We start from the raw sequence: 27,065 nt of genomic DNA, 5'->3' as shown, positions 1-27,065 counted from the left end.
AGAATTAAACAACAGCTATTTAAATATTTACACATGGCATATATTCCTATATTAATTAAACTGAGTTAAAATAAACTATTACTAAAGCAAAATTGAACTATTCATTGTTGCTCAAGGTTTGAAAACTCTTTTAATATAAAGTGGCAGAATATGTTTTTCTGTAGAAGAAAAATGTTATTGTCATCATAAAGTACAGATATTACAATCAAGCCAAGAGTTTTATTCTAGTTGTAAAATAACCAAACTGATAAGTTTTTCAAGGTTATTCTGACATTGCCATCCTGTATAGAAGAAAATTCAAGAACAGAAGTATAGGATATGAGTACAAATTTTAAGGCAAAGCTATATCCTAAAAATAATGCCTATTCAGATACTTATTTGGATTTTAATATGTGCCAGAAATAAATTTTCTCTAGTGTTTCATGCACATTTCCAAAGCTTATTCTTCAAGAGATCTCAAAATGGAACAGCTCTTTTTTTAAAAAAATATTTTGATGTCATTTTATTTATTTAGTTATTCTTTATGGAATCACCATGAGCTACACTTACAAAGCGTTCATGTTTGAGTTACAGTCTTACAATGATCGAACACCCATTCCTCCACCAGTGTACATTTTCCACTACAAATGTCCCCAGTATCCCTCCCCCCTCATCCCTCCCGTCACCATGCCTCTACAAACAAGTCTGAAGTAAGACAAAAACACTTTGTAATTTTAATGGATTAAAATGTTTTAAACAAAATAGGAAAACTTTCTACTTTTAGTTTTTTTTTCATGAAAGATAATTCCAATTGCCAATATTATATCTACTTCCCCCATGATCCTGTACTACACCAGGATCCCTTTAGTATTCCCTTTTAAACTATTCACAATTATTAAACAGGTTTATATCTCTTCAATTATATTAAAAAACAAGAATTTCTACCTATCTGGCCCATCAGAAATTGGATATATATACATATATATGCATATATATGTATGTGTGTGTATATATATATTTACATATATATATGTTCCTTACTCAAATTCTAACAGTATTAGAGATTAGAGAGAGCAATGACAGTGAGACTACAGTACTTCCAGAAGATACCAAGAAATTAAAAGCTCGAATCTTTGTGCACTGGCCACATACATAAATTGGTACTAATATGCTTAGTGGTATTGTTAGTGGGGTTGGGTTGGCCCACAACTAGCAGTGCTTAAGAACTATTCCTTTCTTGCTTAAGGGTCACCTCTTAGTGGTTACCGAAGCACAGGGAACCAACGTATGTCTCAACCCATTAGCTATCTCTCTCAATAGCATTCTTGACTAATCTTTAGGAAAGGAGAAGATTACAGATGATGAATAACACTGCTCCAACATGTTTGGTGCACATTTCCAATAACTTAGTATACATGCAATTGAAAGAGAGTTTTCATGAGTATCTTTCCAGATAAAAAAATTAATAAACACAATTGACAGTGACAATGTTAGAGAAAAATGATAACACAAAATGGAAAGCTATCGTTAGAACAGTAGTCATACTCCATATCAAACAATTTGAGGAGAGAATAATAAATTTATTTAATGTGGGACCAAATTTTTGGGAAATCTCAGCCGACTCATGCTCAGATTACATTCATTTGCTTTCTATAATTTCCAGATAAGAAAAAACTTCTCTAGACATTTGAAGAGCTTTAAAATATCAGTTATTTTATCATCAACTATGCATAAATTCTCTTTACTTACATGGGGTTTTAGTTTAATTTGGCATGCAGATTTTCCTTGTACATTTTATGTTTAATGACAAAGTTGTAATAGCAATTGATTTTGAGCTCTTTCTTATGTACAACATGCATAATGGGCAATATTAAATTCTCAGCATTAGGATTGTTTCAGTATTCTGTAGATGTACTGTCTTTTAAAAAATTAATTCTAGAATTGACGAATTAATATTTTAAAGCTTCATTGCATTCTTTTCTCATTCAAAAATCTCTTGTAAAGTGGTTTCATATTAAACTATCATTGCTCTGAATCCCTTATTTTCATGCCTTTAAAATGCTTTTGTATATAGCTAGAGATTTCAAACATTTTTTTCTTGTAAAAATATTCTTTTCCATACTATTGTATTAGGATTTTCATAACAATTACTTTATTATATTTTTGTTGAAGATGCTCTTAATTTGGGATCTTCTTAGTTTACTAGTATCTAAATAGATTACCAGAATCAGATTCACAATATTAATTCACAAATTAGATCAAACTTCTTCTGACATGCTTATTCTAGCTCTTAGCAGATAATGATATTTTAATATATATGAAACTTATGATGTAAATGCAATTAAATTTACATGGTTTAAATTTTTATGAAAAGAAAATGTAAGATTAATATTTGATAACTGTGCAAATATTTTCATATAATAAGCATGCTGTAAACATCAACTCTAATGAATATGCAGGCAAGGTTGACAATCAGCAGTCCAAAATAATCATTAGACCTGCTAAACTTATCAAATTTATAATTTTTTGTCAAGTCTAAGATGAGAATTTGCTTTTCACCTTTGACCATATCCAAAATGGGACTATATTATACAGTTAAAGGTAGCAGCTGCAATGTGGTTTTCACTTGATACACACTTATTTATACATCTTGAGAAAAAACCTGGTAGAAAAATACCAAAGATAAGAGTGGAAATTTTTATTTAAAAAAGTGCTACATTACTCATAATCTTTGTGACACAGATGATGATGTGTGGGAAATATAAAAATGATGATTAGTTTGAAAGTGATTCAGAAGACTAAGACACTCAGTGCAAAAGTACTCAGGAGTATATCTTAACGAAGTAATTTCCTAAATGTTCACAAAAACATGACATGTAACTAGAGAAAATTTTTACTGCCATCATTTTAAAAGAGTTCTGTCAATGTAACATAAAATGGTAAACAATGAAAAAGAATTATGAACATATCATTGGTAACTGTTTCTGTGATCTATAAAATGAAGGTTCACTTTTACGCTGGTGGCACTGAGAACAGATGAAATACAGTGTAATCCCACAGTAGATGATAACTCACATCCAAACCCATTCAATGGGGTCTTCTTTCCTCCTATAGCAACCAGACCTCTCCTGCAGGAACACCTGATATCTCTCTGCAAGGCTGTAGTTCTGACTGGTTGAGGAGATTTCTGTAAAAAATAAAACAAGACAAAAAAAAACCCTTAGATTTTTAAAAAGGAACATGGAAATCTCTAATATGTTGAGATACTTGAAATAAAGTCATAGATGGGGATAGACAACAAGAACTCTCTAGCTTTTGAAAAAGTGTTTTGAGAGTGTGTGTAACTAGATTAGCATAGGATAAGCCACTGGGGAGGGAAGTCTCCAACCAAGTTGGCCATGTGACTCCAGAGATTGAATCCCCACTGACACTGAAACTAGGTATACAAACCAAAACATGACACAAAAAATGACCCCTGGTTGTTCTGTTTTTGTGCCACACTCTATGGTGCTCAGAGGTTTCTATTGTCTCTCTGGGGGGGCGGGGGGTGGCTCCCTCTCAGGGAACTGGGTAGTTCTGGGGATCAAACTCAGTCCTCTTCATGCAAAGCATACACTCAATTCATTGAGCTATCTTTCTGACTCCACCCAGAGATTTAAAATTAAATGAAATTTTATTTAGGTCTTCTGTTATAAACCTAAAGTCTCCTCTTAATGCTAACTCAATGAAAGAATACTTCAAAAAGATAAGCAACTAAGCATAGATGTTTCACAGTACTCAGGAACGATTAATTTTTAAGTCCTTGTTAGGTTAAAACAATAATTTAACAAACACATTTCACAAAAAGTAAATACAGCAACAAATACAAAAACATACAAAATATCCAGCCCAAAAAAATCTTTCAGAATACAAGTTGTGAGACCAAGCTTTGATGAAATGTAATCTAGCAGAGATAGGAAGTTGAGTATAAAACACATCATTAATAGAAATGTAAAAATTAAAATTAGTGAAATTAACTTCAATATTAAAATTTTCATTTAAAATTGAGAAAAAATAATATAAGGACAGATCTAATCAAACAATCCTTACTCTGAGAAATGCTGATGATTTTAGTCATTTAGTCGTTTATAAAATATGGAAAGAATTTTAAATCCATGGAAGGAAGTAAGAGAATCTACTTTCATTCTCACATATGAGGAGAATAGGACAGATAGATTTAGGCACTTGCAAATCCCAAAACAAATATATATCGATAAAAAAACACAAAACAGTATCCTGGCATTAAAGGAAATGTGGCAGTTTTCTTATAAATGCTGTGCTTTCTCTAGCACATGGAGTAATTCCGTGTAATAGCAAAATATGTTCTAGTTCATATTTCAGGGAGGAAAATAGATTTTAAATTAATGTGACTTAAGATGGTCAGCTTGACAACAACAAACATAATGCAAAGAAATCATTGCCTGCTGGATGTGAGGGTAAAATAACAAAAGTCCACTATCACAAAAGACATAGCAGTAATTCCTCTAGTATTTTGTTCACAGCAAAATTTCAATAGCAAATATGATCAGATTAAAAACTCTGAACTTTAGTTACACTGTAGAGTGCAATTAACATGCAATGGTATAAGCAGTAATAGAACTCTTTTAAATATTCTTATAATTAAATACTCACAAACCTGCCGACCTAAACACTGAATTCTCAGTTGAATACGAAATATAATTTTGGAAAATAAACATGGAATGACCATTAGTGCCATTATGTCCCTCCAATCAATTTTTTCCTGCTCATTACTTCATGCACTCAAAGTATATTTCTGTCTAGGGAAAGAGAGCCATAAAACCATGCCCATCCCTCTTTTCTTTCCATTTGAGGTCTGTCTAGGAGACAGAGAAAGACAACAGTGACTCATTCTCATTCACTGACCATTTACTAGGACTCTAATTATGGCATAACATTTACATTATCTATAAATTACTGCTGGCAGATCTGGTGTATACTGTTGTGCTTCATGAACAATAGGAACAAAAACTTGGATGTTAGTTTATAATGGGAGACCCTGAGGTTTGAGTAGTTTCAGTCACAAATGCTCTATAAATACATTAACTTTGCATTATTTTTTTCCTCTAGTAGCAGTATTATTGCATTATGCCTGATTGTATCTAGATCTTTAAAAAATTGGTGTGCAACCAAACAATTTTAAAGGAACCTTTCTCTGTGCTTATTTTTAAATGTTCACTTTATTTTAAATTGTTCAAAAATCAGAACTACATAGAACACACTTACTAAGAAGTTTCATGACTAGCTTTGGATCATAATCCTACACTTCAGCCCTTTCATAGGTAAAAGTTTTTAAAAATATTTTGAAATTATATCAGAACTACATAGCAGTTGCACAATTAAAACTAAGAATTACTACATTGACCACTTAAGTCCTCTTAGGTAAACCATATGGAATGCTGGGTCAGCCATGTACAAGAAAGGTGTCCTATATACTATACTATCTCTTTAGCCCCTGATATCTGTTTTTACGTGTTGTTCAGTCATTCTCCCTTTATTAGCTCTTTAATATATTCATTATCTGTTTTATTTATATTTCTGGGCTGGAGCGATAGCACAGCAGGTAGGGCATTTGCCTTGCACATGGCTGACCTGGATTCAATTTCTCCATCCCTCTTGGAGAGCCTGGCAAGGTACTGAGAGTAACTCTCCTGCACGGCAGAGCCTGGCAAGCTACCCATGTTGTATTCAATATGCCAAAAGCAGTAACAAGTCTCACAATGGAGACGTTATTGGTGCCCGCTCAAGCAAATTGATGAGCAATGGGATGACAGTGATAGTGATATAATGACCTATTATGAATCACAGCATTATATGTTGCATAATATGAATTCTTGGATTTTTGCGATAACAAGCACCCTTGAATATCTAGGGTGAAACTTGAATCTTTTACACTTTTGAATAATGCAACATTTTTTTTTAGTTTGTTTTGTTTGGGATAGGAGCCCTTCATGGTGTTGCGATGTTATATTCTACTTTTATACATAATACAAACCAGGTAATACATAGTTATTATAACATAGCTAGTTAATGCTATTTCATATTTACTTATATATTTCCTTTCCTCTGTTTTTCATTTTGTTTTTCAACTTGTTTTCATCAGGCACCACTTTCATTCGACCTATAGAACTTTGTCTGTTCTATGCCTATTCTATAGGTCTGTAATTATTCTAAGGGTATTTTTTAAAGCCTTTTACATTGTTTTCTTGAAAACAAAATGGGTTTCATATACACTTTTTAAAAATTTATTGAATCCCTGGGACATACAAATGTACAAAGTTGTTCATGATGTAGTTTCAGCCATACAATGTTTGAGAAAACCCATCCATTCACGGGTGTGCGCCTCCCTCTACAAGAGTCCCCAGTTTTCCTCCTACGGCTTCCAGCCTCCTTTATGGCATATACCTTTCTTTTTCCCTTGTAGGAACTAAGGTTTGCAATACAGTTACTGAAAGGGTATCATGCATAACATTTTATCTTCTTTAACCACCCAATTCTTTTTTTTTCTAATTTTTTATTCTTCCCTGTTGCTCATCGATTTGCTCGAGCAGGCACCAGTAATGTTTCCATTGTGATTTATTCTTTAATGAATCACCGAGAGGCAGTTACAGAATTACAAACTTTCGTGCTTATGTTTCAATGATACAATGATCGAGTACCCATCCCTCCACCAATGCCTGTTCTCCACCACCAATGTTCTCAATATCTCCCCCATACTCTCCTCCATCTCCCCTTCTCTGACCTCCCTGTGACAGGTGCATTCCCTTTTCTCTCTCTCTCCTTTAGGGTGTTGTGGTCTGAATGCAAGTATTGAATGGCCATCGGCGTGCAACTCCCATCCCGAGAGGGCCCTCTAAACACCCTTCACTTGGTGTTCCCTTCTCTATTTGAGCTGCCTTTTGCTCCAGCATATGAGGCCGGCTTCCAAGATGTGGAGTAAACCTCCTGGTACTTATCTCTACTATTCTTGTAAACACTTAATTCTTGTCCAGAGTGATTACTTTCCAATATCTACCTTTTATGAGGATATTAATGTCAGTTATAAATTTCTAGGTTGACTAATTTTTTTTTGGTTGTTTTGTTTTGGGGCCACATTTAGCAGCGTTCCGGGCCTACACATGATTTCTCGTTCAGGTATCATTTCTGGTGAGGCTAGAGGGCCCATACTTGGTGCCAGGTGTCAAAACCAGGTTGGTCATGTGCAAGGCAAGTGCCCTACACGCTGTATTATCTCTGAAGTCCCAGGTGACCAAATTTTTTAACTTTAATATATTGTAATATGTCATCACAATTTTCTTGACTTTCATAGTTCCTCTCAAGTCAATCCTACCCTTACTGTATACCCCCATTCTGTCATTTTATAAATTTTTCTGTTGTTGGTTTTCACCTGTTTGATTGTTCCATGTGTAGGTGTGGCTTTAAAAATAAAAAACATTATTAATGGAGTTCTTTGAGATTATTTCAAGAAGTCTTTGTTGAATATGTTCACTTTTCTGTAATTATCTCTTTAAAATCTTTGTTTCTTATTCTCCTGCTTCTCCTCCTTTGGGGCATATATTTAGTTTGTCCTAGTGTCAGACTAGGAAACTTTTATTTGTTCTTCCACTTTTCCTCTATGTGTTTGCTAAGATATTTTCTTTTGACTTTGTAAGGTTACCAGTCCAGTCTGCTGCTGTTTTTAGTAACCAACTATATCCATCTAGTGAATCTTTAATATTAGTCTGTTACTGTATCTTTAGAGTGCTTACTTGAAATCTATTTTTAAAAAAATCTCAATAACTTTTGAAATCATCTATTTTTTAAAATCAATTTTTCATATTTAATTTTCATTTCTTAGGCCTATTAGTGATTATAAATTATTCTTGTTGACACAAATATCTGGATCCCACCTCGCCCCCTCCCCACCCACACCAAGGCTCCCCAATGGGGTGCTCTGCCTCCCGCCCGCCCACCCACTCCTCTGACCCCATCTCTTGCAAAGCCTCCTTTGGAATCTCCTGGCACGCTGGAATATGCCGATCCCTTGCCACGGTGCAAGCTTGGAATCTGAATGTGGCTGGCGCAGCTGAGGAGCTTCTCGTGGGTGAATACCGAGTTTCGGGGCTGGCAGGAGCGGCCTTCCTGTCTGCTTCAGCGGCTGACCTCCCCTCCGTGTGTGCCAGGTTTCTCCGTGGCACGTCCCCAGGGAGCGTTCTAGGTGGCCTGCCGCCCCTGACCTACTCCCATGCCCCCGCTGCTGGCCCCTTTTAGGGCTGGGGACGGACAAAGCTGCTGAAGACACCACTGGGTGGGCCCAGAGCCCCATTGGAATCTTCCTCCACCAATTGGGTTACTGAGTCAGCATTGCTGTCTGCAAGGCCAGGCTGTGTGGGAAGGATGAAGCATGCCCCACCTAAGGGAGGAATTTAAGTCTCTGTTCAAGACAATGAGGAAAAGATTATCTGGCCCCTGCAGGAGGTGGCTTAAGGGTGTCTCCTAATTGGCCACCCTCCAGAACTCACAGATGCTTTCCCCCCTCCCCCAGGGAGTATAAAATGAGGCACCCATAACCATGCCAGGCTCCTTGTCAGGCTGTTATCTGGGGCTCCCCAGAGGAGGCACGGTGAGAGCCCTCTCCACCAGAAGGGACCCAGCCCCCGCAGCCGACCTCCACTACCCAACCGCCCCCACGCTCTTGGCTGTTTTCCACAAGCTCAGGCCTAGCCTCACCCATAAGTGAACATATTCTTGGACTGCACAGCCAGGCGACACATCACCATAAAGGGAAATATATATATATGCCTCTCAGAGAGCCCAGCAAGATACCTGGCAAGCTCCCCGTGGCGCATTCATTATGCCAAATACAGTAACAATAATAGGTTTCATTCCCCTGACCCTGAAAAAGCCTCTATTCATAGGAAAAGACCAGTAAGGAGAGGCTGCTAAAATCTCAGGGCTAGGGCTGGAGCAATAGCACAGCAGGTAGGGCATTTGCCTTGCATGTGGCCCACCTGGGTTTGATTCCCAGCATCTAATATGGTCCCCTGAATCACTCAGGAGTGATTCCTGAGTGCATGAGCCAGGAGTAAACCCTGTGCATTGATGGGTGGTACCCCAAAATCCAAAAAAGTAAAATAAAATAAAATCTAAGGGCTGGGATGAATGGAGACATTTCTGGCGCCCGCTCGAGTAAATCAATGAACAATGGGATTACAGTGATAATTTTCATTTCTTAGGATTATTAGTGATTATAAATTATTCTTGTTGACACTAATATCTGGATTATGTATACATTTACTTTCATTTAGCTTTATTATTATAATGACACATATTTTCACCACCACTTAAATAAAATATTTTAAAATTATAATCAAATAGGGGCTGGAGCAATAGCACAGCAGGTAGGGCATTTGCCTTGCATGCGGCTGACCCGGGTTCAATTCCCAGCATCCCATATGGTCCCCTGAGCACCGCCAGGAGTAATTTCTGAGTGCAGAGCCAGGAGTAACCCCTGTGCATCACCGGATGTGACCCAAAAGGAAAAAAAATTATAATCAAATATTGTATAAAGATAAACTTTATGAAATATGTGCCAGATATTATTTTTCCCAGGAACTATTTACCCTTTATTCTGTTAGATAGAATGCATGGAGATCTGATTACCTCAACCAATCAGGCATTTTGCTGAGTAAAAGCTCTTTGGGGACAAGACATAGCTCATCTCTGATTCATTCTGTTCTTTGGAGCTGCTATTCTGAGTGTTTGTCTGAGAGTCTAGGAGGTCTCTATCTCCTCACCCCAAAATACTGCAGAAGATTCTACTTTTAGAAATTTTAGCTCTACTCCTTTGTTCACTTCCTCACTTCAAAGAGCCTCAAAATCCTGCAAACAGCTTAATGAAATGACTAGTCCTTTTCTCTGGAGGTATTTTTCTTTTCTTTTTTCCCCCAGGTGTGGTGTGTGGAGTTATTCTTCAGCAATGACTATGGAAGAGCTCAGGGGACCACATGTGGTACAAAGTGATTCAAACATGAGGTACAAAGTGATTAGCGGCATATAAGGCAAGGGCCTTACCTCCTGGACTAGGGGCTCAGGCACCTAGAACAACTTTTATTAAAAATACTTTATAACTATGGAGAATTACAATTTGCATGTTACCATTTTTATTGCTCTCTAGTCTTTCTATTTTGTGATATCTCATAACAAATGCCTGAGGAAAATAATCAGTCAGGTATTGGGATTTGATTCTTAGGGCTGGAGTGATAGCACAATGGGTAGGGCATTTGCCTTGCACGCGGTTGACCCTGTGTTCGATTCTTCCGCCTCTCTCGGAGAGTCCAGCAAGCTACCAAGAGTATCTCGCCCACATGGCAGAGCCTGGCAAGCTACCCCTGGTGCATTTGATATGCCAGAAATAGTAACAAGTCTCACAATGGAGACATTATTGGTGCCCACTCGAGCATATTGATCGATGAGCAACAGGATGACAGTAATACTTAATACTATTACACCAGTTGCAGTGACTATTACTCTGCTTATTTTTTTTTTCCCAAGTACAATACTTTGCTTGCACCAAGTCTATTCCACAACCTGTGTCAAGAATCAGGAAATGCCCCTAGGAACTAAAGTAGGCAGCAGTCTTACATTCACCTAGCAAATACCTTTCCTTATCTGGGATTTGTGTATGTCTAGTTCTTTGTTCTTCCAAAGTTTTCCAAACTATTATAAATGTGATTTAAAAACTTTATAACTTAGTAAGTTGTTACTTTTGGATATAGAAGTGCCACAATCATTTACATTTTCCCAGAAGCAGAATTCCTTTCTCAAAATTTTTTTGCTCTGAGTTCAGATTATTGTAAAAGTATGATTGCAACTTCAGATGAAATCTTCAAAAAGTGTTATGACTATGTGTTCAACATTACAAAGAAAGTCTGACTGCAGTAAAATAGATAAAAGAAGGCTACCTGCAGACAGCAGCCAACAGAAAAAGGAGAGAATTCTGATGTTCAAGTTTTGGTTGTTTCTAGGGCTTATCTACATTCCTGCTTTGTCCAAAACCTGTGGCTCCTATTCCTCTTTTGATTTTGAGAGGCCCCATTTTTTTAAAACAAATTTACTCCTTTGTTTTTAGGTCTAATTAAGTTGATTTCCCATCACTGGTAATAAAGTTATTAATTACTCCCATAGTTCATATTTTAAAATGTTATAATGCATATAAATGTCAGTATTGCCATTCATTTAGGTTTTATTTTTTCAAAATTAACCCTGGGATTTCCTGACTATTTTGTAATAATACTGAAGCTCTGACATTTTACTGCACTCTGATATGCCTACCTGACTTAGCTACTCATCCATTTTTAATGTGATGCCTCTAGTCTTCAGCGACCTGGGAATGACATAGGCAAACTTGTTAAAAGTGACATAAGAAATAAGATCTGTCTAGGGAAGAAGGCACTTGACTTGCATGCAGTTGATGCTGGTTCAATTCCCATCACCACATATGGTCCCAAGAGCACTGATAAAAGAGATCTATCTGCAAGCAAAAATTGAAAAGAAGAAAGAAGGAAAGAAAGAAGGAAGGAAGGAGAAAAGAAGGAAGGAAGGAAGGAAGGAAGGAAGGAAGGAAGGAAGGAAGGAAGGAAGGAAGGAAGGAAGGAAGGAAGGAAGGAAGGAAGGAAGGAAGGAAGGAAGGAAGGAATAGTAAGTTAGAAATAAGGCTAGGAATAATTCTTTTATGAACGAAGTGCAAAAATTTTAACACATTGGAATTAAGTTTTACTTTTATTTAAACTACTGTTTTGACATGTTCTTAGTAGATAAATTTGCAAAACTGCTTATTTCTGATTGATAAGATGTCCTTTAGGGCTGGAGCAATAGCAGAGTGGGTAAGGCGTTTGCCTTGCACACAGTTCCCAGCATCCCATGTGGTCCCCTGAGCACCACCAGGAGTAACTCCTGAGTGCATGAGCCAAGAGTAAGCCCTGTGCAATGCCGGGTGTGACGCAAAAAGCAAAGAAAAAAAAAGGCATTTTTTTTCCTTTTTGCTTTTTGCGTCAAACCCAGCAATGCACAGGGGTCACTCCTGGCTCTGCACTCAGGAATTACCCCTGGCGGTGCTCAGGGGACCATATGGGTTGCTGGGAATCCATCCCGGGTCGGCCGTGTGCAAGGCAAATGCCTTACCCGCTATGCTATCACTCCAGCCCCAGAATAGGCATTTTTCATTGGTGAATTTTTTTTTACAAACATATGGGAAAAGAGTCATTTATGTTACTACACTTTTATGAATAAATAAAAGCAATTCAATTGTTTTTATGTTGTTTGCAGACCAATATTTAAAAAATGAATAAAAATGGAAAACAGGAAGTGCCACCAGATTGAATACATTATACCCACACAATTTTTCCCCACTTTATTTTAAACATCATGCATGGTTTAAAAAATTGTTCATGATAATTTGTTATAGGCATTTAATGTTCCAACAACAATCCCACCAATACTGTGACCTTCCCTCCACCATTGTCTTCATTTTTCCAACTATGCCCTCAAGCTTGCCCCCATAGTAAGCCCACAGTAATTTACATTACATTGCTTGTTACCACTGACTGGCTAATGGAATAATTAGAAAATACTTCAGTAAAGAAAATGTGTGAAAATTGTTGCATCTCACCATGGGAACATTAAGTCCTTGTCTTAATGTTTACTTAAAGGGTTTACTGAGCTGTTGTTGCAAATTAAGCCTTCTTTGTTAATGCTTTTGTTAGTGGAGATTAGTGGACTTGTACAATACATTGTCATCCAATCTGGTATTCCCCTACTGGGATGTTAGTATGGTAGAGTTTGGAGATGTCAAGCTCCAGAAAATCCAGAATATTTAATGGGCAGTTGGAACTGAAGACATGGTGGCAGCTGTTGGGGTGTGAATATGGCTGCTGGGGCTATGGTAGGGCTGGAATTTGGCCAGTCTCTTTCCTGAGATCAACCTAAGCGTCTTAGCAACAAATAGGTATCTGAGAAACTTTCACAGTTAGTTGATCTCTTTCAAAACTTATTTATATGTCTCTAGAACAGGGCAGATAGATGAGTTTACATGGTGGTGTGTGGGCTACTGGAATTACGGGAAAGTGGGGGAGTTCGCCATTCTGACTCTAAGAAGGCCTGGAGTTACATCCATGCAATTTTTAAAGAGCATTACTTTGTTGTTGCTATTGTTTTAAAATTCACTGTGTTTGTGTGTGTGTGTGTGTGTGTGTGTGTGTGTGTGTAGCAGGTTTTGATGGAAGTGCTAGAAATAAGAGATAGAGAAATGAACATGCAAAATTAGACAAGATAGAAAACATAAAATGATATATCATGAAGGTGAATAAATGGGACCAAGAAGGAGAGTCCAGAAATTTGGGGGCTGAAAGGACACTACAATAAATATGGTATTTGCCTTGCATGTGGTTGACCTGGATTAGATCTTTGGCACTGCATATAATTCCCTGAGCATTGCCAAGAGTGATCCTTGAGTACAGAGGCACAAGTAAACCCTGAGTACATCTAGGTGTGCTAGTCCCCTGATCCCCACCAGAAAACAATCTGTCACTGTCATCCCATCCCATTGCTCATCCATTTGATCGAGTGGGCACCAGTAACGTCTCCATGGTGAGACTGTTTATTACTGTTTTTGGCATGTTGAATACACCATGGGTAGCTTGCCAGGTGAGATACTCTCTGAGAGCCCAGCAAGCTACCAAGAATATCTTGCCTGCACGGCAGAGCCTGGCAAGCTACCATGGCATATCCGATATGCCAAAAACAGTAACAACAAGTCTCACCATGGAGACGTTACTGGTGCCCGCTCGAGCAAATCTAAGAGCAATGGGATGTCCAAAAAACAATAAATAAGAGGGGGGGAAGGATAAAAGCATTAAAAGAAAATTTTAATTGTGTAAAAGGAAATTTCTTGGGTAAGAGCTTAGTCCAGTTTCCTTTAAGGATCTCTAGAATTTGTGATATGTGACCACATGAAAGTGCTACTTTGGAAGTTACAATTTGCTAGTTAAACATAATCATTGGCATAATTTCCTACATTTTACCACACTGTCTTGTCTTCTCCCAAATTATAGGCACCTAATAGAATATCATTTCAGAGACAAATAGCTATGAGTAAAGATGCAACTGGTAGGTGAGGTTAAAAATAAGTCACAGGTAAGCTGGTTAAAAGGGCAACATTGCTGAAGTGTGTGAATGATCCAGCATAGACTACTGGAGAAGAGTTGTATTAGACAAACATTTAGAAACTAGAGAAACTGGGGTTAGAAAATTTACTAGTTTTCTGACATTGGTTAAGTTCCTTAATTTTTCCAAGTATGAACATTACCATCCAAAAAAATGAAGAGATAGACAATTTCTAGTTTGTTATAAGAATAAAAGGATAGTATGCATGTGGGAAATTCACAGAATAAGATTATGAATGCATAATGTTCAGAGAAGAATAAAGGTTATTCATTCATACCTGGAAATTATTCATTTTTGGGTGAAAGGCAACAGAAATAGATTGATTTCTTTTATTGAAAGCCAAGCTAATTATATAATGTTGCACTTTTTTTCCCTAGTTACAAAATAAAACAAAATACAGTTGCTCCTTTCCTTAGGCCAATAGACAATTTCATTATTAAATTATTTGATTTCATTTTTCAGGAGAGATTTCATCCTGAACAGAGCCTCCTAATGATGTTGCAAAGTTGAACAATATTACTTCTCAGTTTGGTAGATGTGCTGGCATTGTTTCCATCCAACGTTTTTTGTTTGTTTGTTTGATTTTAACTATCTCTAAGTCCTTTGGCAAAAATTCATTTCTCCTCTCTCAAGCATACAATCTTTAAATTTGGGGGTATATGTTTTCTTCTAAGATCTATCGACTGATAAAAACATTACTAGCTGAAAGTAGGCTAGCAGGACCAGAAGATATAGTACAGCAGGTAGGGTATTTTCCTTGCACAAGGCTGACCTGAGTTCAGTCCCCGACATCATGTATGTTCCCATACACCCTACCAGCAGCAATCCCTCAACTCAGAGACAGAAATAAGCCCTGAGCACAGCCCGATGTGTCCCAAAATCCAAAGGAAAAAAGAAAGAAAGAAAGAAACTGGGTTATACTTTTGCTGTTGTTGGTATCTGTTTAACGTAGCGAAGTGTCTGTTACTAGGGAGACAGACACTAGAAAGTGTCTATTATGGATATTGCTCTATTTTTTGCTGCAGTCTTTCATAAATAGAGCTTACACAATATTTGTATCCACATATAAACACATACTAGAGTTCATAGTTTCTAGGGTTTAATATATGTCATCTGAGCATTTAAGAGAATGAAACACCTATTTTTTATTATTTGGCAAGGTTCAAAATTCCGTTCGCAAATACATGACATGTAAGTACCATAATGTAGATACCAAGTCAATAGCTCAATGACAAAGGCTCAAAGGATCTACAAAAAATGGAGAGGCATAGAATTTCTCTGCATAAAACATTTATGTATATATTCATATGTTTATTTATAAATGTGTATAGATATGTCTCTGAATATTATCTTCATCAAGTAAGGGTCTAAAATATACTTTTATTATTATCAGCAGACTTTGGGAATGAGGATAGGGGTGCATAAGCTCTGCTCAGGGCTCACTCCTAGCTCTGTTCTCAGGAATTACTCCTGGTGGTGCCTGGGGAAACATTCTTGGTGCTAAAGTTTCAACCTGGAAGGGTATATGCATGCAAGGCAAGACACTTACCTACTATGTGGTTTCTCTCCCGAACCTATTAAGAAACGTTTAAAGTACTATTTTTCAGTTAGTGTAGGAAGAGTTTAGAGGTGAAGTACCATTATCCAAAAGAATGCTGTACCCTGCTGCTGAGCTTCCGGTATTTGAGTATCTGCAGATTGAAAGCTCAGAGCTTGCAAGAAGTATCTTTGCCAATTGTCCATGTTTTGTGGTTCAAAACACTTCATGAGGTTTTGTGTTGGGGATGGAATTTGGGATTCCTTTATCAGACCTTCAAGGCTGCTAAAAGCTAGAGTATTCTAGCTTTATTTTAACAAACATAAACTCACTAGTACTTTCTGGGGTCAGATTCCTGGATCTCTCTTGAATGTGTTACACACCCCCGCCCCACCTCTCGGAAATGCAGAGAAGACTAGGTGAAGGACAGGTCAGCTTCCTGTCAGAGCAAAGTGTAGCACTGCAGTTCTGTGGGTATCTGGGAGATAGACGGGTTTTCTTTTGTTGGGGGTGGGTGGGGTGTGCATGCCCCCTGCTCAGGGCTAACCCCTGCTCTGTAGTCATGGATCAATCAGTCCTGAGAAAAAGGTAGATGGGTCACAGCTTCTGTCTAGTTAGTTCCCTATTGCAAACTCAAGCCGTGCCTTGCTTTTTGCTGCATCGGCTGCACCAAATCTTGCAAGCCTAGGCGAGTTCCCTTTCTCGGGTAATTCTGTGAGCCTCCCATCGTTCTCGGGGTACACCATCATCCACTAATTTGGAGCTGATGAGCGTGTTTATGTACCGCTTTAGTCCCAAGCAGAAGCTGGTTTCCACCCGATTTCGGCACTACTTGGGAACCTTATCTCGGTCCGTGTCCGCTGCCGTTTCGTGTTCCTTAAGCTGGGTATGACTTTCCCTTTGGCTGAATTTCCTGCAAAGTTGGAGGCAGGTTTCTCCCTGCACTGCTGGGGACTGCGGGGCGGGAGCGAGGACCGCGCCCAGGAGCCCCTCCCCCCGCCGCGGGAGACTTTGGCAGAAAGGACTTTCAAAGAGTCCCTGATGTCTTGAGTGTGTCACACACATGCGCCCAAGTGCAAACGTCTAGATTCTTAAAAAATAGATAAATAAATAGAAAATGTTTTAGAGTGTAAGAGGAGAAAGGACCGAGGGAAAGCGGGAGCCGGGCTAATGAAAGGTGACTCCACAAAACTGTGAACATCTTCCTCGGAGCCGCTGGGTGTATCTCGCAATTTTAAAACCGAATCAGGTAAAATTCAAACTCTGCTCAGAGGCGGCAGATTCCCCTGGGAGTTCGGGGATCTTCAAACAACGACTTGGGCAAGCCACAGGTTGCCTATAGCGCTAAAGCCAACGCCTTGGAGGAACCACCCTCGTGTTATTTTGGTTTTTTCCCTTTCTCCCTTGCCTGTGCTCCTGGAGCAGAATTCTAAAAAGAAAAGGCTGCCTGCAATTGGAAACGTTTCTTTCTGCCTTCCTCCCTCTGTCATCCCATCAACAGTTCTAATCTTGCCCCGCTTCCCCAAGATAGCAGGAAAACCATTTCCTGTCACACACCCCCACTCGCAACCACACACATTCTCTGCATCCTGGTCAACGCCCCCACCTAGTGGTTTGGGCTTGCTTGCATTGCTTTCCTCCGCTGTGGTTTCTAAGAGCAGTTTGCACAATCAGAAGTCTGTCAAGGTGCCTACTGGGGGTGGCAGGATGAGCAGATGCCCTGGAATTTAGTGCATCTATGACACCTCTAGTTACCAAAACAGTGCTGGGTTTAGCTGGTGTTTTTGTCCCTAGGTGGATATTAACGCATTTAGGGACCTCTTTGAAGAGTCTGCTGTTGGCATTCAGTTAAAAAAGTATCCCCATTCTCAATACATAAATGTCTCTTTATTTCCTTATAAACCACACCACAGAAGTATATTAATTATTTGTTCAGGTGCTTATTTTCTCTGTGCTTCTTCCAGAATGGCATCTGATTGAGAGCTGAATCTGGGTTAAAGTCTCTAATACTTAGAAAATTTATAGAAACTGAACTGGCACTGTATTTTTGCCTACCTCGTTGATTTAAAAAAAAGGAAGTAAGGAAACTCAGATGGGGTTATATCAGCTTGGGTAACAATCTCTTCTTTCAAAGAACCTCAGATATTCTTCTAAAACTGAATGGATGGACCCACTAATCTCCAGAGGTTCCTGATGGAATCATTCCCTTTAATACATGCTTTTACTTATAATTTTTATTTGTTTTTTTAATTTGGGAGGACCATACCAGCTGGGCTTAGGGAATACTCCTGATTCTATACTCAGGGTTCATCCCTGGCAGACTCAGGGTGACGCTTACAGCATTCTAGAGATCAACCCAGGTCAGCTGTTTGCAAGCACCTTAACCCCTATCTAGCACTACGCTTTGTAATTTTAAAATTGGATACATTTTATCTGCCCAACATTGATCTGTGGGCTAGGATCTCACACTTGGGGTTGCATAGCTTGAAGGGATCACCCAGAAAAATCCTTTCCTGGTTCTTCCTGATTTCCATTTCTCCTCTATATTTGTTTTGGAAAAGTCTGGAAGAGAGGAGATCTGCAGTGGGAGTTGGGACTGGCAACAAGATACTGGTATGGTTTTATCCTACATCTGACCTGATGTGCTTGTGAGAGTAAGTAGAGGCATTGATGATGGTCCCAGAGGTTTTTCTTGTTGCGTTCTCATGACCTCCTTTCTAGAAGGAACAAGCTCACTGGGAACTGTTTTCTAGAGGCACTAGAACAGCTGAGCAGCTGTATGTAGCAAAGGGTGTGGAGAAGATTTAATTCCATATATGCTGGGCTTCTATTTGAAATACTTTTGCTTTTTTTTTAGACAGCTTTTTATTTCCTGTTGACTCATTTAATAAAGAGGGATTGAATGAGAAGCATAGCTCCCCCAAAATCAGATATATAAAAAAATTCAGTTTGTACTGTATCAAGAGCTAAGTATGACTGGAAGCCTGAAGTATAAAATGCACTCTTGACTGTTTCCTTCTAAAACGTTATTCCTGAAGTATAACTGGCACCTCCTTTTAACCTGGGTGTGGCCCAAAGGAGTAGATAAAATTCCAGGGTAGAGAGGTCAGAAGCTGGGACAAGCTCCCCAGCTTGCTGCAGAAGGGGTGTCTGGTAGGAGTCTAGGAAGGGGGCGAGAGAGCTGTGCCTGCTTCCGCGGCGAGAGCTTTGAGGTGGCTGGAAGGACGGCCTGCGAAAGCTCCAAGAGGACAGAAGCAAGGACAGGACACCCTCATCCTCGTTCGCGACAGAGCTGCAGAGCCGGGCTGTCAGCCCCGAGAGGGGCCCAGGGACGGGCGGTGAAGGTGGAGGGGCGGTAGGACCCGGCGGGAGCTTCCTGGCCGGGAGTGGGGCGGGAGGGAGAGCGGGCGCGGGAAGGTGGTAGGGAGCGGGCATCCGCACTCCCCGCACCGCACGAGGTGCCGGGCTCGGGCGGACCGGACCTGGCTTCTATAAAAGGAGCCCATCTGCTCCGCAGCTCACACGCTCCTCCCGGGCCGGCGCACACCGCGTCCCCCCGGCCCCCGCCCCCCCCCCTTACCCTCATCCCCCGACACCTGCCCCTACCCCTTGCGACGCACCTGCTTCCCCAGACCCGTGCGCCCCTTTTGCAGGGCTCCTAGCTGCGCCCGTGGAGCCGCCGCAGCCCCCCCGCCCCACCAGCCCCACGCCCCAGCCCCCGAACCCCCTGCTCTAAGCTACTTGGTCTCGGCTGGGCTGCTCGCCCCGAGGGGCCAGGAGTGGAAAGCGGAGCGGGCGGAGCCCGGGACTTGGCCGTACTGGGCGCGGGGCGGTCGCAGCCCCTGCAGGACACTTGCCACCCAGCGTGGGGAGGGGGCGGGCAAACACGGCCGGGACTCACCGCGGGCCTGAAAGCTGGGGTCTGGACAGCTGGGCAACTCCTGCGGGCGGAAATCTGCAGATCCCGGAGCGCCAGTGTTAAGAGACGCTCAGCCCCGAGCCGCTGGGGTAAGAGACCCTGCACCTGGCTGCCGCCCCCTCCACTGCACCGCACCCCGCGCTCCCGCAACCCCCGCCCGGGTGAGCGCCGGAGCCGAACGGGGTGCGGCGGGGCGAGTCCGCCGCCGCCCGGGGCTGAGACGGGCGTGGAGCGCAGCAGCCCAGAGACTCCGCTGCGCCCGGCGCGCGCGCGGGAGAACGAGTAGGAGACGCGCTCTCGGGGCAGACCCGGGCTGCCGCGCCCTTGACCTCTAGTTCCTGCCGGGGATCGGGGATGCGGGAGTCCTCGTGGGAGCCGCGGAGCTGACTGGAGACCCAGCCCGGCGGCGGGCGGCTTCTGGGCGTCCCGCGGCTCAGTCCGTGCGTTCCATGCCCAAGAGCTGCGCTCGGGAGCCGGGACGCGGAGAGACATGGAGGAGACGGGCGCCCCGTGCGCCCAGCCGCCGTCCGCCGGCGCCCCTCGCCCGGCGTCTCCAGCCAACCTTTCGACTGCCCAGTCTCAGAACTGCAGCCAAGAGGGCTACATCTACCAGGACTCCCTGACCCTGCCCTGGAAAGTGCTGCTGATCTTGCTGCTGGCGCTCATCACCCTGGCCACCACGCTCTCCAACGCGTTCGTGATCGCCACCGTGTACCGCACGCGGAAGCTGCACACCCCGGCCAACTACCTGATCGCCTCCCTGGCGGTCACCGACCTGCTGGTCTCCATCCTGGTGATGCCCATCAGCACCATGTACACGGTCACCGGCCGCTGGACGCTGGGCCAGGTGGTCTGCGACTTGTGGCTGTCTTCGGACATCACCTGTTGCACCGCTTCCATCCTGCACCTGTGCGTCATTGCCCTGGACCGCTACTGGGCCATCACTGACGCCGTGGAGTACTCGGCCAAGAGGACTCCGCAGAGGGCGGCGCTCATGATCGTGCTGGTCTGGGTCTTCGCTATCTCCATCTCGCTGCCGCCCTTCTTCTGGCGCCAGGCCAAAGCCGAGGAGGAGGTGTGGGACTGTGTGGTGAACACCGACCACGTCCTCTACACCGTCTACTCCACGGTGGGTGCCTTCTACTTCCCCACCCTGCTCCTCATCGCCCTCTATGGCCGCATCTACGTGGAGGCCCGCTCGCGGATCCTGAAACAGACTCCCAACAGGACCGGCAAGCGGCTGACTCGAGCCCAGCTCATCACCGACTCCCCCGGGTCCACGTCGTCGGTCACTTCCATTAACTCGAGGGCTGCTCCCGACGTGTCCAGTGAATCCGGGTCTCCGGTGTACGTGAACCAAGTGAAAGTGCGCGTTTCCGACGCCCTGCTGGAGAAGAAGAAGCTCATGGCCGCTAGGGAGCGCAAAGCCACCAAGACCCTGGGGATCATTTTGGGAGCGTTCATCGTGTGCTGGCTGCCCTTCTTCATCATTTCCCTGGTCATGCCTATTTGCAAGGATGCCTGCTGGTTCCACCTGGCCATCTTTGACTTCTTCAATTGGCTGGGCTATCTCAACTCCCTCATCAACCCCATCATCTATACCATGTCCAATGAGGACTTCAAACAAGCGTTTCATAAACTCATACGTTTTAAGTGCACGAGTTGACTTTTGCCCATTGCATTGGGGTCCGCCTAAGCGGCCCTTAGGGACCATATTGTGTCTGGTTCCACAGGTAGGTCGACTCTTCTTTTGCTTACTGGGTTGAAGTGAGGTTTTCTCTCTCTTCTGGGCAAGGTCAGTGGATCTTGTGAAGAAGCCGGGAGCACCCTGAGACACACACAGAGACATACATACGCATGCACGCACGCACACAGGTGCACACGCACACACAGGGCTCTGAAAGAAGTGCTCAAACTACAGCTAGAATTTTTCATTCGAGGAAGATGTCCACACTTCTCGACTCTAACCCCAGGTTCGCAGTGACCCTGCAGCAGCCAATCACCAGGGAGCTTTGCAACTTTTCAAAAGTCAGTGACAGAACGATGGATTCCAGCCCTGTCTTAGTGTCATTGATGATGCTCTCTAATACGAATGGCACTTGTAATTCTTGTCAAAAGCCTAGATAGATCTACGTGCAGCCTGGCAGTACTTGAACTAGACACTTAATACCCTGTATTTTGGGGAGAACTTTGCGTTTCCGCTTCATTTAAGAACAGCACTTTGGCATCCTTCAGTCTTCATTTTTTAAATTCAAACTTGGTTGGAGAAACTTGTGGAATTGGTGCTTCAAACCTTAAGTGTGGCTTAGAGGGCACAGAGAAACCTTGAAGAGTTAACAGCAAAATTATGATGTTAAGATCTCTATTTTTGTTATCATTGAAACTATATGGGGTGGGAGGGAACAGAGAACCAACACCTATGATTGTTTTCTGCAGATTTATAATTTTTTATTCCTATTTAGCAATTATCCGACCCCATTTATAACAACTCAAGCAAGACATTATGTGTGCAAGTGCCAAAGTCTGCAGATTGTTTTATATTTTCCTCCAAATTTCATGTTTCATCATGTTTTACACATTTAAATCCCCATAAATAGAGGATATGATGGGTGACTCAGCCCAAACTGCTGCTATCTTTCTTATTAATATATTCGATTAAACTGATGAGTATTAAATATGTACTGCTCCTAAGTATAAAAGTATCTTTATTCTTTTTTCTAATTCAGCAAGACTTAAAAGAGAAAGATGAAATAAGTATGGGTCTTATGCAATTAAGGTATGGGGGTAATAGAAGGATGTATATTTTTAACTTGTAAAAAAATCTTAAATGCATGAAAATTTTTTCTGATAGTCATTTGCACTCCCCTTCTCATCTGTAATTCCTTTGTGTGCTGACATATAAACAAGACAACTAATTCCTTTCTCCAAAAATCTTCAAAATGTAAAAACTCTAAAAACTATATATAAGAGGGGAGAGGGAGTGTTTCTTTTCCCTTGCTATCAAAGTTTGAGCAGGAACAAAGGTTGTTAAACGATATCATTGAAGGACTTTTTAAAAAAGCTTAGGGATGGTAAAATTGAGACTGTTTTCCTTGTAGATCACAGCACCAAGCCTGAAACTTATGAGGCAATCAGGAAACTGATAGAGCTTTGAATCTTGGAAATTTGTCACTGACCTTGTCATCCTCCAAATATTAGAAATATAACATCAGAAATACTTTAAATTTTTTGGTCCTTACAATACTTATTACCTCAAACGCACTGTGGAAACGCCCCAACACAGGTCAAGTCTATAGTAAAACATAAAAAACACATTATCTGAATAAAAAGTAGTCTGAAGGATCATATGCACAGACATAAATATGTGGAATATTTAATATGCCAAAGAAGATTCACATCCCATTCTTCAGACAGTTTTTTGCAGTTGAGACCTTTCTCTGCAGAAGCCAGTTGTCTTTGTAAAATGGATTCACTCCCTGCTTGAAGCTCCCCAGTCTAGACTGTCAGACAATAGATGTATTGAGCTGAAGTATACCGCATGCCTACTCTGCAGACCTTCACTCTGAGGTAATGACTTTTGAAAATATGCTATTCAGAGGTTCACATGTAAACTAAGTAAAAAGAATTTGATCAACATTTGATGCCTGTCACTGGAGTAAGATAAAATTTCTGGCATTAGTAGGCCTATATTTCTGCTGTATTCCCAACTTTCTTTGTTTTCTGTGACATTTCTCCTATGGAGGAATAGCTTGCTACTGATTGGAATGTGCATTGAGCACGGTGTAAGTTTTTGTGTTATCAATATGTTTGTCTTTTGTTTATGCAGCTGTGTTTTCTTTTCACCTAAGAAGCAATTAAGTCAGCTTCTAAAGCCTGAGGGGGGGAATTAATTGAAATAAATAGCCACTTATAAATGATTTCTTCATAGGGCACCTACAATTATTGTGTCCTCAAGTAACAAAATATGTTCCATTTAGTCAAATGGGTTTTAAATTAGATTTTGTAGATTAACTACTTAAATATTTGCTTGATTATTTGGCTGAATTGATTGGATTTGGGCATATTGTGTGAAGTAGAAGCTTGCAAAACCTTGTAGTTATAAGCAATCTAGAATCATCATCCAGCAATGCACATGATTATGCAAAAGACATTTTCTTCACATGGGTATGAAGTTACTAAGACTGTTAAACTTTTCAGTTACGGCTACCTATGGTATAGTTTTATTTCATAAAGTAGATATATGGCATTTTTTCACAACCTAAAATGGAAGATGGAAATGTTTAACTCACATGGAATGGAAATATATTTTCATTGACTGTGGTAACAAATAACATTTACCATATTGTTTAATTGCACAAAATTTCACACAAATATAAGAATGTATACACTTATCCCCAAATACCAGTAACTTGTCTTGTGTTTCTAGGAATTTTAGAGTTTCCTTTAGAAAAAAAATGAACATTGTACCTATAAATGAATGGTTATTACATTCAGTAAATTTGCTATGGGACAAGAATTTTCACTCTTCCTCTCTATTGTCTTAGTTTTATCTTCTTTAACTAGGAAATCTTTGAGAGGACCATAATTTGCTCCAGCAGTAAAATATCAGATTATGTGTATTTGATGAAGTTGCTGTGACTGAAATTTGCCTTTGGTATTCTACTGTTAAACAAATGTGTAACTGGAAATAAAATTTAAGAAAATAATGAAATAAAGTCCCTTTTGTGTTCTAAAAAGCACTGGCTATTTATTTTGTTACTATAGAATGACCATGTTCATTAGATTCTGGGTTTAATTTAGAAATTGTGCCTTCCAGAGAGAACATTCAATGACAGATGACACCATGATAGACTGTTATTCACTGCCAGCATTTGGGGGGATTTACTTTGTAAGGAAAATTTGAGATGAATTAGAGTATGCTCTTGGGGTTTTTTTTTGTCTTTGTCTGTTTGTTTGTCTTTTGTAAAGAGGGTAAATCTGATCTACTATCACAAATTCTGCAGGTCAGCATTCCCAAAGGGCTTGCTTAGTCTCTGGGGCCAGTAGTGTATTGCACTGGTTTATGTGGTGCTGGATAAACACAAATAGGAAAATGAACAGCTAGGCTAGAAGCAGGCCTTGAGTGTTGAAGGTTCTGAGCCTTTCACACCTATTTTAGGCAGGAGACACATAGCCCAAAGGTTAAAATGGAGCAGATGATGGTTTGCAATGGCTCAGATGGCTAACAGGAAATTGCCAAATATTTCATTTCCTAGAACATCTTATTAACTTTACAGCTCACTTCTTCCTTCTCCTTGCCTAGAGATTTCCAGCTGCCTTCTCGGAGTTTAAATTTTCTTGATATATTCACATTTTACTTCAATGTCTTATATTCTGCTTCTCTGCTTATTTATTTTCTAGCCTATTCAAAGTAATGTTAATCAATGATTAGTGCCAATCTAAGGTGAATTGTGGAGAGTTGATTAGCTATTCCAGAATTTTATAACCTATGAGTTACAATTGTTGGTTTAAATTAATATGTAATTGGTGGCATAAAAACTTTGAATCGGTGTTGACTGGCTAGAGTTTTCAGAAGGGAAAATGCAGAAGGATGTGGGAAGCAAAGCTTTTGCAACTTTCATCAAAGCCCATCCTTGGTCAGTCCACCAGGGGGCAGAGTGCCTCTGAGCACCCATGAGGACACAGGTGCTACCATTCAGGTTTACTATCTCTTCTCCAAATCCTCTTTCTTCCTGGACCTACAAAGGGTATCACCTTTCTAAACTCAGTGAAAAGGCAGCTCTAACACTGGGGGTGTTAATTAGAGGTAGAGAGTTTTCAAAACTGTAAATTCAGGCAGAGGATCTCTCTCTCTCTCTCTCTCTCTCTCTCTCTCTCTCTCTCTCTCTCTCTCTCTCTCTCTCTCTCTCTCTCTCTCTCACACACACACACACACACGCACACACACTCAAAACAACCAACCCTGAAATTTTCTCTTATTTACTCTCTATCATCTTATTCATGTCTTGTCTTAAAAAATACAAAAGTCTTAGTCTACTTAAAAATTGTTTGTTACTTTTGGTATAAGCATCACTGGGTAAAGTCAGAGGTTAGAAGACAAAGAATTTGTTCAAAATAAAGTGAGTCAGTTCGGCACTCAGACTTATCTTTTCCTATTGTGATTTGAGAAAGTGGGATTGGATCTCATTCAGTAGTGCTCAGGGACTATTTCTGACTCTGTGCTCAGGATAGGTCATTGGTGCCAGTCAGGGACCATCTGTGATTCCAGAAATCCAGCTGGTATCAGCAACATGCAAGGCAAGTGCATTATCCATTGCATTATCTCTATGGACCCCTTCCTTATTTTTTAAATAATTAAAAAAATATTTGTTTGAAATTGATCTATCTGCACCTGAAGGTATAACACTTGTCTTTTTTCATTAAAATATAGGTCTTCTTAAACAAGAAGTAAGGTAAGTAAGAGACACAAGATGAAAGACACATGAGTAAGGTGTCTTTAAATGTCAAATTTCCCCAGAAGGCAAACATTTAAGTATGTGTAATTTTGGCATTTACTTTTCAAAGAGGCATATATGAATGTACATCCAATTTTATGTAGCACAAAAATTAATTTGTGTCCACAAATGAATCATATAAAATTAGAAAACAAGTGAGGCTGTGTGTATCATTGTCATTCCTCCTTATCTGTTGCTCTCTAGCACTTTCATTGTTCCCAGTAGGGAGTTTCAACATGCCACTTCACACATCTGTCAATTAAATTGGACTTTAAAAGTCAACATCCACATTTTAGGATTATGCTAGGATTTTCAGTGTTCCCTGAAAGAGAGCAAGCTGGTCCCTGGGGTTGAGCCAACTGACAAAGAGAAGTGACTTAACAGTATTCCAAGTATATTTTGCAAAGGAAAAAGCCACTTCTTTTTATTTATTGTGCATATTCCAAAAGATCAGTGAAATAATTTTTAGAACTACAAACTGGAAATCTATGTTACCAGAAGTGTCTTATAATATTTCCTGCTTAATATGAACAGATGGTGACATAGGGATCCACTTATGGTAAATGCTTAACAGAATCCACACACGACTTGCTTCAGTGATGCATGAAGGCATGACTCACATCCTCTCTGACTCTGTGAGAACATTCCGCACAGCAACCTCTGATTGGTTATCTTATTTTGGGATAAGTAGATCTCCGAAGCGCTCTTATTTATAAGTATGGTGTATATGACTGCTGTGGCTGAGCAATTCATAAGGGGTCACTTTCTTGTTTAGGAATGGCTCCAATATATTTTATAAACATGCCTGACAGTCATGGCAGAGCCTGGCAAGTTACCTGTGGAGTATTCGATATACCAAAAAAAGTAACAAGTCTCA

The 27,065-nt window shown here is 40.6% G+C and overlaps 2 protein-coding genes across 2 annotated transcripts in view; one reads left to right on the top strand and one right to left on the bottom strand.

Moving 5' to 3' along the window:
• Positions 1–1,538: 1,538 nt before the first annotated feature.
• On the bottom strand, positions 1,539–20,186 carry LOC129404352 (uncharacterized). The gene is made up of 2 exons (XM_055136707.1): positions 19,677–20,186; positions 1,539–3,166 (listed from the first exon to the last, which is right to left on the bottom strand). The coding sequence occupies exons 1-2, from the start codon at positions 20,184–20,186 to the stop codon at positions 2,948–2,950; spliced, it is 729 nt and encodes a 242-aa protein (XP_054992682.1). The 3' UTR covers positions 1,539–2,947.
• HTR1B (5-hydroxytryptamine receptor 1B) overlaps positions 20,118–27,065 on the top strand; it is a 159,305-nt gene continuing 152,357 nt past the window's right edge. Inside the window, exon 1 of the mRNA XM_055135680.1 lies at positions 20,118–23,261. Coding sequence (XP_054991655.1) covers positions 20,185–21,360 — 1,176 coding nt within the window. The 5' untranslated portion in view covers positions 20,118–20,184 and the 3' untranslated portion in view covers positions 21,361–23,261. The remainder of the gene's footprint in view (positions 23,262–27,065) is intronic.

The sequence above is a fragment of the Sorex araneus genome, chromosome 4, assembly GCF_027595985.1.
Source record: "Sorex araneus isolate mSorAra2 chromosome 4, mSorAra2.pri, whole genome shotgun sequence".
In the NCBI taxonomy this organism is placed as follows: domain Eukaryota; kingdom Metazoa; phylum Chordata; class Mammalia; order Eulipotyphla; family Soricidae; genus Sorex; species Sorex araneus.
This window is presented reverse-complemented; position numbering and strand designations above follow the sequence as displayed.

Bases quoted from the DNA above. Each gene is read 5' to 3' on its own strand.
- LOC129404352 (XM_055136707.1), bottom strand. From the start codon at position 20,186: ATGTCTCTCCGCGTCCCGGCTCCCGAGCGCAGCTCTTGGGCATGGAAC. The intron at 3,167-19,676 runs GTGAGTCCCGGC...TATTTTTTACAG, and splicing joins CCCCAGCTTTCAGGCCCGCG to AAATCTCCTCAACCAGTCAG.